General features: G+C 43.6%; 1 protein-coding gene across 2 annotated transcripts in view; it reads left to right on the plus strand.

Moving 5' to 3' along the window:
• cpne7 (copine VII) overlaps window positions 1-10,110 on the plus strand; it is a 47,350-nt gene extending 37,240 nt beyond the window's left edge. For both annotated transcript variants that reach the window (XM_061813982.1, XM_061813983.1), the window contains exon 16: window positions 1,382-10,110. In XM_061813982.1, the coding sequence (XP_061669966.1) occupies window positions 1,382-1,534 (153 nt within the window). In that variant the 3' untranslated portion in view covers window positions 1,535-10,110. The remainder of the gene's footprint in view (window positions 1-1,381) is intronic.
• The last annotated feature ends 1,905 nt before the right edge of the window (window positions 10,111-12,015 follow it).

The raw sequence follows: 12,015 nt of genomic DNA on the forward strand, positions 1-12,015 counted from the left end.
CACCGCCGAAAAAACCCGGAAATAACATAATCCGCACGATGCAAACTGCTGACCCACCCACGTCGTGCTTTATCGTCAATTTTAACGCCCTCCGAAAATACCCGGAAATAACATAATGCGCACTGTGCAAACTGCTGATGCACCCACAACGCATTTTGTCTATTCCAACGCCCGGAAATAACATAACGCGTGCAGCGAAGCCAGCGCACTTTTGTTATGTTCTGTTTAACACAGCCTCTGTACACAGACGTGTCCAGGTAGTGACCGTTGTTTTTCTTCTTATCGAGGACTACCGTATTAACCCCCAATCATGGCTCCAAAGAAGGCAAGATGTTTGTTTAAAGTTAGTCTGCACTTTTATCAGTAAAAAAAAGTTTGCAAGGTTGGGGGCCGAGTCGCCACAGATAAGGCAATGCACTACCAGCCTAACGAACTCGACTACTAAAGCATACATTTTAAGCTAAAAACAAATGTATTTTTAAAATTATTTTACTGTATAAAGTATTAAAGCTATACATGTATTTCAACTATACATGTATTTCTACTATTCAGTTTATTATCAGGAAAAGCTAAAAAAAAACATGCTTTAAAAAGCCTAATCTTTTTGGCTTGGAACGCATTATTTCTTTTTCCATTCATTGTAATGGGAAACATCGATTCGGTTTTTGAACAAATCAGTTCTTGAACCGTTTTCTTGAACAGATTGTGGTTGAGAACCGAGGCATCACTGTGTATCTTTTATCTTTTAAAATACGATGTGTATGTAAACATGAACATTGGACATTGTCATCATAAAACAAAAGAATACGCACACAAGAGTGCAAAGGTTAAACGCAACAATTACTAAGAATTGAAAAACAACTTTTTTTTTTTTTTTTTAGAGTAATGAAAATTAAAATGTAAAATTCAAAGAATATAGAAAAACAATGTTTAAGTAGTGATCATAATTATTCGGGACTCAGAGAGAGAAATTATTATTATTGCTTGGTTAAAAAAAAAAAAAAAAGGAGCTCCTCTGTCAGGTGATCAGTCCATTTGCGGCCGACGACAACTGGAATGCGCTGCAGTTTCCGTGTCCTTGAACAGGATGGAGAGGAAGGAAAACGAACAGATGAATGCAGGGTGGCGGGAGAAGGAAAACAATGAAGAAATGTATATGGCAAAAGTGAAAAGACCTACACGGGAAATGGAGATTGCTTTTTAAATCACTCCATCCATAGCTACACTCACAGCGAGTACTTGTCAGTCTTATCAACGTCGATGCCGTGATTGACGGGCGATGCCTTCGGGGCATAAAAGCGTCAGAGTTGCCAGCTTCGCCAGAGTGGCATAATGAACGCGCTTCCAGTGGTCTCAGGAATGTTCAACGAATGTGTTGCAGGCTTCACCGGCGGCCTTGGCCAAGTGCGTCCTGGCAGAGGTGCCCAAGCAGGTCGTGGAGTACTACAGCCATAAGGCCATCCCGCCCATGTGTCCGGCGAGGGACTTGCCCACGCCCATCCTCACCCCGGTCGCCACCAGCCCCACAGAGTAACCCTCCCTTCCCCGGAACAAACCGAACTGCGAAAACGGCGCCTGTCCCTCAAACTGAGACGGGGGGAGGGGAGGATCCGCCTCCTGGGCTGAGATGAAATGAGAAAAGAAAAAAAATCCTCAACATCTTGTTAGTCATTTATTCCACTCCTACAGTAGATTTTTTTTCCAGACCGCGAGTTACGTTTTTCCGCTCGGTGCGGATTCGACACGTCACCCACCCCCCCGGCTTTGCAACGGAACCATCCGGGCTGAATCGGCATCTAAATGAAGGATTAGATTTCTTTGCCTTGGCTTTGTGCATGCCGGCCAATCTGTCGTCCATTAATCGCAGACGGAGGGCTGCTGTAATACAGCTTCTTGGTTTTTGTCTCATTCCTGCCAGCGTCATCGCGGAACGATCAATTGCAAAGAGTACCACGAGCAATCAAGCTATCGTACATTCATCAGAAAGAAAGTTCTCATCACATGTACTGGAGTGTGTTTAGCTTTATTTGTTGAGTACGACAAATTTCCACTCCTTCACAAAGGTCATGCATACCAGGTCCAGAAATTGACATTTGGTGGATAACTAAACTCTTGATATTTCTGCGTGGATTATTAATCATCGAACAAGGCAAGGTCCTGTTTGTCTCCCGGGAGAATATGCTGAATATGTAACAAAATAAGAAATATGGTAGCTACAGTGAAGAAAACAAGTATTTGAACACCCTGCTATATCGCAAGTTATCCCACTTGGAAATCTTGGAAGGGGTCTGAAATTTTCATCGCAGGTGCATGTCCACTGTGAGAGAGATAATGTAAAGTGAAAATTCCAGAAATCACACTGTATGATTTTTTTTTTTTTTTAACAATTTGTGTGATACAGCTGCAAATAAGTATCTGAACACCTGAGAAAACCAATGTTATTTGGTAAAGTAGCCTTTGTTTGCAATTACAGAGTTCAAACGTTTCTTGTAGTTGTTCACCAGGTGTGCACACACAGCAGGAGGGACTTTGGCCCACTCCTCCACACAGATGTTCTCTAGATCAGACAGATTTTCTATTGGGTTTAGGCCACGCCAGAACCTTGATATACTTCTTACCGAGCCAGTCCTTGGTTTTCCTGGCTGCGTGCTTGGGGTCATTGTCCTGTTGAACGACCCGGCCACGACCCATCTTCAATGCTCTGACCGAGTGAAAGAGGTTGTTCCCCAAAATCTCGCAAGACATGGCCGCGGTCATCCTCTCCTTAATACAGTGCAGTCATCTTGTCCCGTGTGCAGAAAAACACCCCCAAAGCATGATGCTACCACCTCCATGCTTCAGAGTAGGGATGGTGTTCTTGTGATGGAAATCATCATTTAAACACGATTAGTGGAAGTGTTACCAAAAAGTTCCATTTTGGTCTCATATGACCACAAAACTTTCTCCCAGAACTCCTCTGTATCATCCAAATGGTCATTGGCAAACTTAAGACGGGCCTTGACATGCGCTGGTTTAAGCTGGGGAACCTTCCATGCCATGCATGATTTCAAACCATGACGTCTTCGTGTATTACCAACAGTCACCTTGGAAACGGTGGTCCCAGCTCTTTCCATGTCATTGACCAAGTGTTGTCGTGTAGTCCTGGGCTGATTCCTCAGCTTTCTAAGGATCATTAAGACCCCACGAGGTGATATCTTGACCCTCATGTTTAGCTTTTTCCATTTTCTGACGATTGCTCCAACAGTGGACCTTTTTTCACCAAGCTTCTTGGGAATTTCTCCGTAGCCCTTTCCAGCTGTGTGGAGTTGTACAATTTTGTCCATGATTTCTAAGTAGGAGAACTTGGAATAGAGCAAGGTGGTCAAATACTTATTTTCCCAACTGTATTTAAGTCACGATAAATGATTTCCCTCAAACTGATCAATGTCTCGCAAAGATGAAGAAATACAACAGCAACACAAAAACAAATTGATTAACTAATTAATTCATTATGAGGTATATCCAGAAGAACAACACCAGTCATGACCTTTTGTGGTCATCAATATTAATGATCGACTTCCCTGTTCATGAGCCCATCAACCACCACGAACAATATCAGCATAATCACAGATTTGTCACATGTCACGATTCTCTTCATCTGCCCGTGAAACTGCCCTCTTGGCCTGTTGACATAAAGACGTGACATATACCAGCTTTTGTGACGTTGTGGCTGAAATATTATCAGTATTGTTTACACGCTTTCATCCTGTACGGTAAGAGATCTCTTTATGCACTTTTGTCATTTCACTCATCAGATTTCTTGAAAGCACAAAACTGAAATTTGAATATATCATATTTGGTAGTCTGTATATAAGAAGGGCATATGTGTGTTACAGTGGATATAAAAAGTCTACGCCACCCTGTTGAAATGAATAATTTCAAAACCTTTTCCCACCATGAATGTGACCTATAACCCATCCATCCATCCATCCATCCATTTTCTTTGCCGCGTATCCTCACAAGAGTCGCGGGGAGTGCTGGAGCCTATCTCAGCTGTCAACGGGCAGGAGGCGGGGCACACCCTGAACTGGTTGCCCGCCGCTCGCAGGGCACGTTGTGACAAAACAATCGCACTCACAATCACACCTAGGGGCAATTTAGAGTGTCCAATTAACGTTGCATGTTTTTGGGATGTGGGAGGAAACTGGAGTACCCGGAGAAAACACACGCGGGCACGGGGAAAACATGCAAACTCCACACAGGTGGGGCCGGGATGACCTATGACCTGTACAACATTTTTTTTCCCCTATTGTCTTTGCCAGAGTGGAAGTAAAAATAAACAACTGCAATAATGTGATTGCAGAAGTGAGCACAATTTCTCACAACTGGGATGTGACTTTGTTCAGAATTCACAAATCTTATTCAAACTCATGTTAAACTGGAATCAGCACACAACTGCCAAGATTTAAAGTGGCTGTTATTTATTGAATATTTTTCGGCTGGTCTCGTAAGCTTTCTTTTTTTTTTTTCTTTTCTGTCAGGAGACTTTTTGTGAGACGTTTTGTGCTGACACTGACTCAAATTTTAACATTAGTTTAAATGCAATTGGTTAATTCTTCACACAGCCACATCTCAGTTATAAGACTTGTTGAACAACATGATCTCAGTTGTTTATTTTCATATATCCTCTCTCGAAAAGATAAATTGAGTTGTGCAGGTTCCAGAATGCCTTAATGCGCTAAGAGGAATAATTTATCTTGCTCTCATTTTCTTTTCAGGCATTTGAACGGGGGTGTGTTGACTTGTCAAATCCACTGTATATGGGTCATGTTCTTTGATTATCATATTAAATATCATGTAGTGATAGCGCAGGCCACCAAGCGGGGTGCTACACTGCTCGGCAGGATAGCGAACCTGTTCGATATCTGGGATTGAACCGTAAACTCTGATTTACAAAATGACATGTATACCTCCTCAACCGTGGCTTGGAAAAAAAGTCAATCACAAGAAAAAAAAAAAATCAATTTCCCAAAAGGTTCATCATGGGTTTCAAATGTTTTGTCCGATGTGAAATGAACTTATTGAAAATCCCCAGTGTGCATTACAGTTTTAAATCTAATCTCCTTGATATCAGCTAACATTGTTTCCAGTACACATTTTTCCCCCAAAAGGATTTTGTAATATTTAAAAAAAAAAATGATTACTGGAATTAATGGAAACCTGACACAATATTTGTTGTATGGTTGGCTTAACCCATGACACACAAAACCCTTTTCTTTTTGCTCCCATTTTTCATCAGCTGAACTTCGAGATCGAAGACTTTTTACTTTTTCTACTGTACATACACAAAAAAAAAACTACTTCACTCAAATATTCATAAATCTGCTCGGTACTGATAAATACCACTCCTACTTTGTCGAGATAATCCATCAGTTCATATCGAGATGCCGATTAGACAACATGAATATTGGACTTGAAGACACGGCCTGTTTTTTTTTGTGCTAATTTTGCCCATTCCTGATCAAGAATCTCAAATGCCAGACAATATTTTATGAGCGTATCCTTTAAGAGTACCATTGGGGCATGGTGGACTACTGGTTAGCACCTCTGCCTCACAGTTCTGAAGAGCCGGGTTTCCTCCCACATCCCAGAAACATGTTTGAAGACTCTAAAATTGCCCGTAGGTGTGACATTAAATGTAAATGGGTGTTTGTCGCTATGTGCCCGGCGATTGGCTGGCAACCAGTTCAGGGGCGTAACCTGCCTCTGGCGGGGAGTCGGCTGGGATGGGCTCCAGTATATCGGCCAACATCATGAGGATAAGCGGAGTGAAAAATGTATGGATGCATTATCCTTGGGAGTTTGTTTGTCCCAATTTTAGGGTCTGAAACAGATCGGTTCAATATTTCTGAGGCAAAATCTTCCTGTAGGCAGCACGGTGGATCAGATGGGAAGCGTTGGCCTCACAGTTCTCGGGTCCCGGGTTCAATCCCGGCTCCGCCTGTGTGGAGTTTGCATGTTCTCCCCCGTGCCTGCGTGGCTTTTCTCCGGGCACTGCGGTTTCCTCCGACAACCTTAAAACATGCAACAATAATTGGACACTCTAAATTGCCCCTAGGTGTGATTGTGAGTGTGACTTGTCTGTCTCCATGTGCCCTGCGATTGGCTGGCGACCACTTCAGGGTGTACCCCGCCTCCTGCCCGTTGACAGCTGGGATCAGCTCACTCCCCGCGACCCTTGTGAGGATAAGCGGCTAAGATAATGGATGGAATCTTCATGTATGTTGGGAATGCCGACGTTTCCCTGGGTCGTAACGCCGTGAATTGTGACGTGAGGTGGAGTCTTAGATCATACATGATTCTTTTTGTTTTTTAATCAACAACAACATTTTAAACATTGGCACGAATCCAAAAGTCTTTGGTTATGTGGGACCGTGTAAGAGTTCAAAATCTCAGAATCTTTGTGTGCGGTGTTCTGTTTTTACTTTAGAGCAGAACTTCACACACAATAAGCCAAAAGCTGTCAAATACCAGATTTTTTTTTCATTATTAAGTATCATTTAAAAAAAAAAAAAAAAAATTAAAGATTGGGAAATCCCCATGTGTGTGCCAGGCATCAGGCCGCCCACAATAAAAGGCCACTCTAAAATGTGCAGTTTTACAAATATGTTACGTTTACGTTTTTGTTCAGCGCATTTTTTTTGCTTAAATAGTGCATGTTTGCTCAAAAAAGTCAACTTGAAAACAACACTCTCACTGTGTTTACATCTCCTCCTCTCACACATGCACACACCTCGGAGGCACAAATATTACAGCGACTTTGGTTTGTCCTCTGGAGCTCGACCCGGCTCTCCCTTGATGCACTCGATCGACTGTTGCGCACACGATCACGCAGTGTTATCGGACCGCTTTAAAGAAGCCAACCTGTCACATTGGAGCACGCGGGAAAACTATTGATCCAGTGGGCCTCGATATGGACCTATACAAATAAATCATCCGAAAGCAAGCATAGCAACAATAAAAACTGCTTCACGCGATTGCCGTGCAGTAGTGCGGGAAGGGATGGGGGGTGGGGGGGAATAAAGGGACAATGAAAAACAACACCCCTGGAGTAAACCGCAATCACAATTCACGGAACGCGCTCGTCTTGACTTATCTCCGCGCGTCAGCACAATGCTGCCCTTGTGTAAAAAAAAAAAAAAAAAAAAGTTTCATTCTGTGCTTTACAATTTCCACGAGCGAGCGTCACCTCCCAATGTTAATCAGAGAGTTGAAGAATATTGTAAAAAAAAAAAAAAAAATACATTTTATCGCAGTTACCAGCTTGCTGCTCGTTCGTAAACGTCTTGTGTCGAGTCACTGGTGAAAGATTGTAAAGGCGAACAAATGTTCAACGGTTGTTTTTGGGTAAATCAGTGGAAACACAATGGGAGGCTCGGAGATGTATCATTGTCCATAGGTGTGAGTGTCAATTGTTTGTCTGACTGTGCCCTGAAGTTGGCTGGCAGGCAGTGTTGTACAAAAGAAGAAGGAAAACAGGCGTAATGTCATTTGAATTAGTGTCACAGTGAAGAAAATAAGTATTTGAACACCCCGTTCTCCCACTTAGAAATCCTGGAAGCGTCTGAAATTTTTATCATAGGTGCATGTCCACTGTGAGAGAGATGATGTAAAAAGAAAAATGTATGATTTTTTTAACGATTTATTTGTGTGATACAGCTGCATATGAGTATTTGAACACCTGAAAAAAACAATGTTAATATTTGGTACAGTAGCCTTTGTTTGCAATTACAGAGGTCAAACATTTCCTGTAGTTGTTCACCAGGTTTGCACACACTGCAGGAGGGATTTTTGCCCACTCCTCCGCACAGATCTTCTCTCGATCAGACAGGTTTCCGGGCTGTCGAAGAGAAACACGGAGTTTCAGCTCCCTCGAAAGATTTTCTATTGGGTTAAGGCCACGCCAGAACCTTGATAAACTTCTTACGGAGCCAGTCCTTGGTTTTCCTGGCTGGCCGCAGTCATCTTCTCCCTAACACAGTGCATTTGTCCTGTCCCATGTGCAAAAAAACACCCCCAAAGCATGATGCTACCACCCCAGTGCTTCACAGTAGGGATGGTGTTCTTGGGATGGAACTCATCATTCGTCTTCCTCCAAACGTGGTTAGTGGAATTATGACCAAAAAGTTCCATTTTGGTCTAATCTGACCACAAAACCTTCTCCCACGACTCCTCTGTATCATCCAAATGGTCATTTGCAAACTTAAGACGGGCCTTGACATGTGCTGGTTTAAGCGGGGGAACCTTCCGTGCCATGCATGATTTCAAACCATGACGTCTTAGTGCATTACCGACAATCACCTTGGAAACTGTGGTCCCAGCTCTTTTCAGGTCATTGACCAAGTCTTGTGGTGTAATCCTGGACTGAGTCCTCACCTTTATAAGTATCATTGAGACCCCATGAGGTGATATCTTGCTTGGGGCTCCACTCCCATTGAGATTGACCATCATGTTTAGCTTCTTCCATTTTCTAATGATTGCTCCGACGGTGGACCTTTTTTTTCCCCACCAAGCTGCTTGGCAATTTCTCCGTGGCCCTTTTCGAGCCGTGTGGAGTTGTACAATTTTGTCTGTGGTGTTTTTGGACAGCTCTTTGGTTTTGGCCGTTACAAGTTTGAGTCTTACTGATTGTATGGGGTGGACAGGTGTCTTTATGCAGCTAACGAAGTCACATAGGTGCAACTGATTCAGGTTCATACATGGAGTGGAGATGGACTTCAAGGCGGACTAACAGGTCTTTGAGGGTCAGAATTCTAGCCGATAGACAGGTGTTTGAATACTTATTTGCAGCTGTATCACACTAATAAATCATTAGAAAATCATACATTGTAATTTCTGGATTTTTCTTTTTAGATACTCTCTCTCACAGTGCACATGCACCAACAATGACAATTTCAGACCCCTCCATGATGTCTAAGTGGGAGAACTTGCAATATCGCAACGTATTCATATACTTATTTTCTTCACTGTAAGTCACGGCTGATTGCAGACTGGATGAGCGAGTTTGTGGCGGGGCCAGCGCGACCCGCTAAAGTCGCACCGAGTTTGTGGCAGCGATGCAGCAAGCTGAATTGTAATACATGTACATTGAGGGCATACACCCTCAATGTAGTTGAATTCCAAATGACCACAGAATCGCTTGACTTTACGGGTTCTACTGTAACGACACTGATTAAAATCCTCTTTCTCCGTTTATAGCCAGTTCTTTCGCGTTGTTGTTTTGAATACACGTTTGTCGGTCCAAACATCACCAAGGGCTGAAACCGGTGAGCATTTTATGAATTACGAGCTATATTAGATGTTGTAAATGTGTTTCACGAAGCTTTACTGCCGCAGCGCAACGGCCCTTCATTTTGCTTTCTGGATGAGCAGTCGCCTCAAAGATTAGAATATTAAATTGAGTTTCAGTGAGTTCTCTGCAATTTAAAATCCATCCCGAGTATGGAGAGTCGTGTAACTTCTTACCACGGTGGTTCAAAACGGTGCTGGGGGGACACGGCGGAGGCAATAAAAGCAGAAAGTGGATTAAAAGAAGCTGCATGGATTCCACTGAGCTGCTTAGTTGCGCTTATCTAACCTTGCGCACGAGTCCGAGCAAATGAGCGAGTTGGAACATTTCGAGGATGCGGACTTTGCATCTGCTACTGTCCAGAGCAAGGTTCGTAGTTCATAACGCCGATATGCAACATTCCACATGGTTAAGAAACAATCCAGGCCTCATGAGTAAATATTTTTTTTTTTTAAATAAGAAAGGAAATAAAGGGACTTTGTGCATGCTTCCACTTGATTGTGAACCTGTGCTGTTGTCGTTTCTTTTGACTTGATGTGTGTGTGTGATTTGCAAGCCTGCATTTGGACAAATGATGTCCGTTGTAGTCGACGCTCTTTGTCTTGCAGTTCTGTAAATAAACCTGAGTATGAAAAAAGCAAAGTCTCATCATTCAGACAGATCTGTACCTAAGTACGAACGCATACGCATTGTGTATACCGTGAAGAAAAGTATTTGAACCCCCTGGTATATTGCAAGTTCTCCCACTTAGAAATCGTGGAGGGGTCGGAAATGTTCACTATGAGAGAAATAATCGAAAAAGAAAAATCCAGAAATGATGATGGTACAGAGGAGTCATGGAAGAAAGTTTTGTGGTCAAATGACACCAAAATTGAACTTTTTTGTCATAATTCCACTAACCATGTTTGGACGAAGACGAATGATGAGTTCCATCCCAAGAACACCATCCCTACTGTGAAGCATGGGGGTGGTAACATCATGGTTTGGGGGTGTTTTTTTGCACATGGGACAGGACAAATGCACTGTGTTAGGGAGAAGATGACTGCGGCCATGTATTGTGGCTGGGTCTTTCAACATGACAATGACCCAAAGCACACAGCCAGGAAAACCAAGGAGTGGCTTCATAAGAAGCATATCAAGGTTCTGGCGTGGCCTCGCCAGTCTCCAGACCTAAACCCAATAGAAAATCTTTCGAGGGAGCTGAAACTCCGTGTTTCTCAGCGAACGCCCAGAAACCTGTCTGATGTACAGAAGATTTGTGTGGAGGAGTGGGCCAAAGTCCCTCCTGCAGTGTGTCCAAACCTGGTGAACAACGACAGGAAATGTTTAACCGCTGTAATTGCAAACAAAACCTATTGGACCAATCATCAACATTGGTTTTCCTCGGGTGTTCAAATACTTATTTGCAGCTGTATCACACAAATAAATCATAAATTGTGACTTCTGGATTTGTCTTTTTAGATGATCTCTCTCACAGTGGACATGCACCTACGATGAAATTTTCAGACCCCTCCATGATTTCTAAGTGGGAGAACCAGCAATATAGCAGGGTGTTCAAATACTTATTTTCTTCACTGTACTGTATGTTCCTTTTGCTGAGGAGAAATAAGAGCCAATTTGGTGATGCGCTCACAAACGACCGCTCAGGAGTGCCGATGTGCTTGATGACACTTTCTGCCATCAGGTGCACATTGGCGTCATGCGCTCTGGCTGGCGATGACGACGCCAGCTCTTCGTGGACAACATGACGCGCCGAGCCTCGTCTTTAATTCCATCGCAGGTCCTTTCATTTAACAGCTATTGTCGAAGGCGCTGAAAAACGGTTGTTTCCATGGCGACACCTATTTGTGGGGAGGCCTTCATTTTTTTTTTTTTTTTTTTTTTTTTGGTCAGATTGCACCACAGACTGCAGGGAATTTGAAAAAAAGAAGAAGAAGCAGACTGCGTTAATGCGATGGCTGCAGGGGGTCGGCGAGGTCACGGACCTTCCTTCAAACCCGCAGTGACGCAGTTGAAGGCCACGAGCAATTGAGACGACCTCGCCCCTCGGGTCATTCGCCGCTGCGTTGTTTCCTGCCTGCTTGAGCTGATTAATGGACACCATTAATAGCAGCTTCATTACAGGTTAAAAGCAATATAACCGAAAGCAGGCGTCCCCTCCGGCACCAGGGCTTGTTTTGGAAATGCTGCAACAAACACTCATGCCAACGCTTCGGGACTCAAAACAGAATTCAGACAGAATTGCGTTAAAGGATTTTAAACAGGGTGGCTCAGCTGGTAAAGCGTTGGCCTCACGGTTCTGAGGACCCGGGTTCGATCCCTGACCCGCCTGTGTGGAGTTTGCATGTTGTCCCCGTGCCTGCGTGAGTTTCCTCCAGGCACCTCGGTTTCCTCCGACATCCCAAATACATGCAACATTAATTGGACGCTCTCAATTGCCCATAGGTGTGACCGTGAGTGCGGCTGTTTTGTCTCAATCTGCCCTGCAATTGGCTGGCAACCAGTTCAGGGTGTGCCCCGCCTCCTGCCCGTTGATAGCCGGGATAGGCTCCAGCACTCCATGCGACCCTTGTGAGGATAAGCAGCAAAGAAAACGGATGGATGGATTTTAAACATTACCACTAAAAGGAAGCGTTACAGAAATGGTGACGTTTCTTTCCGTTGTCTGGCAGTTGCCAAACTCGTTG

Source organism: Syngnathoides biaculeatus, chromosome 3, assembly GCF_019802595.1.
Source record: "Syngnathoides biaculeatus isolate LvHL_M chromosome 3, ASM1980259v1, whole genome shotgun sequence".
Classification (NCBI taxonomy): domain Eukaryota; kingdom Metazoa; phylum Chordata; class Actinopteri; order Syngnathiformes; family Syngnathidae; genus Syngnathoides; species Syngnathoides biaculeatus.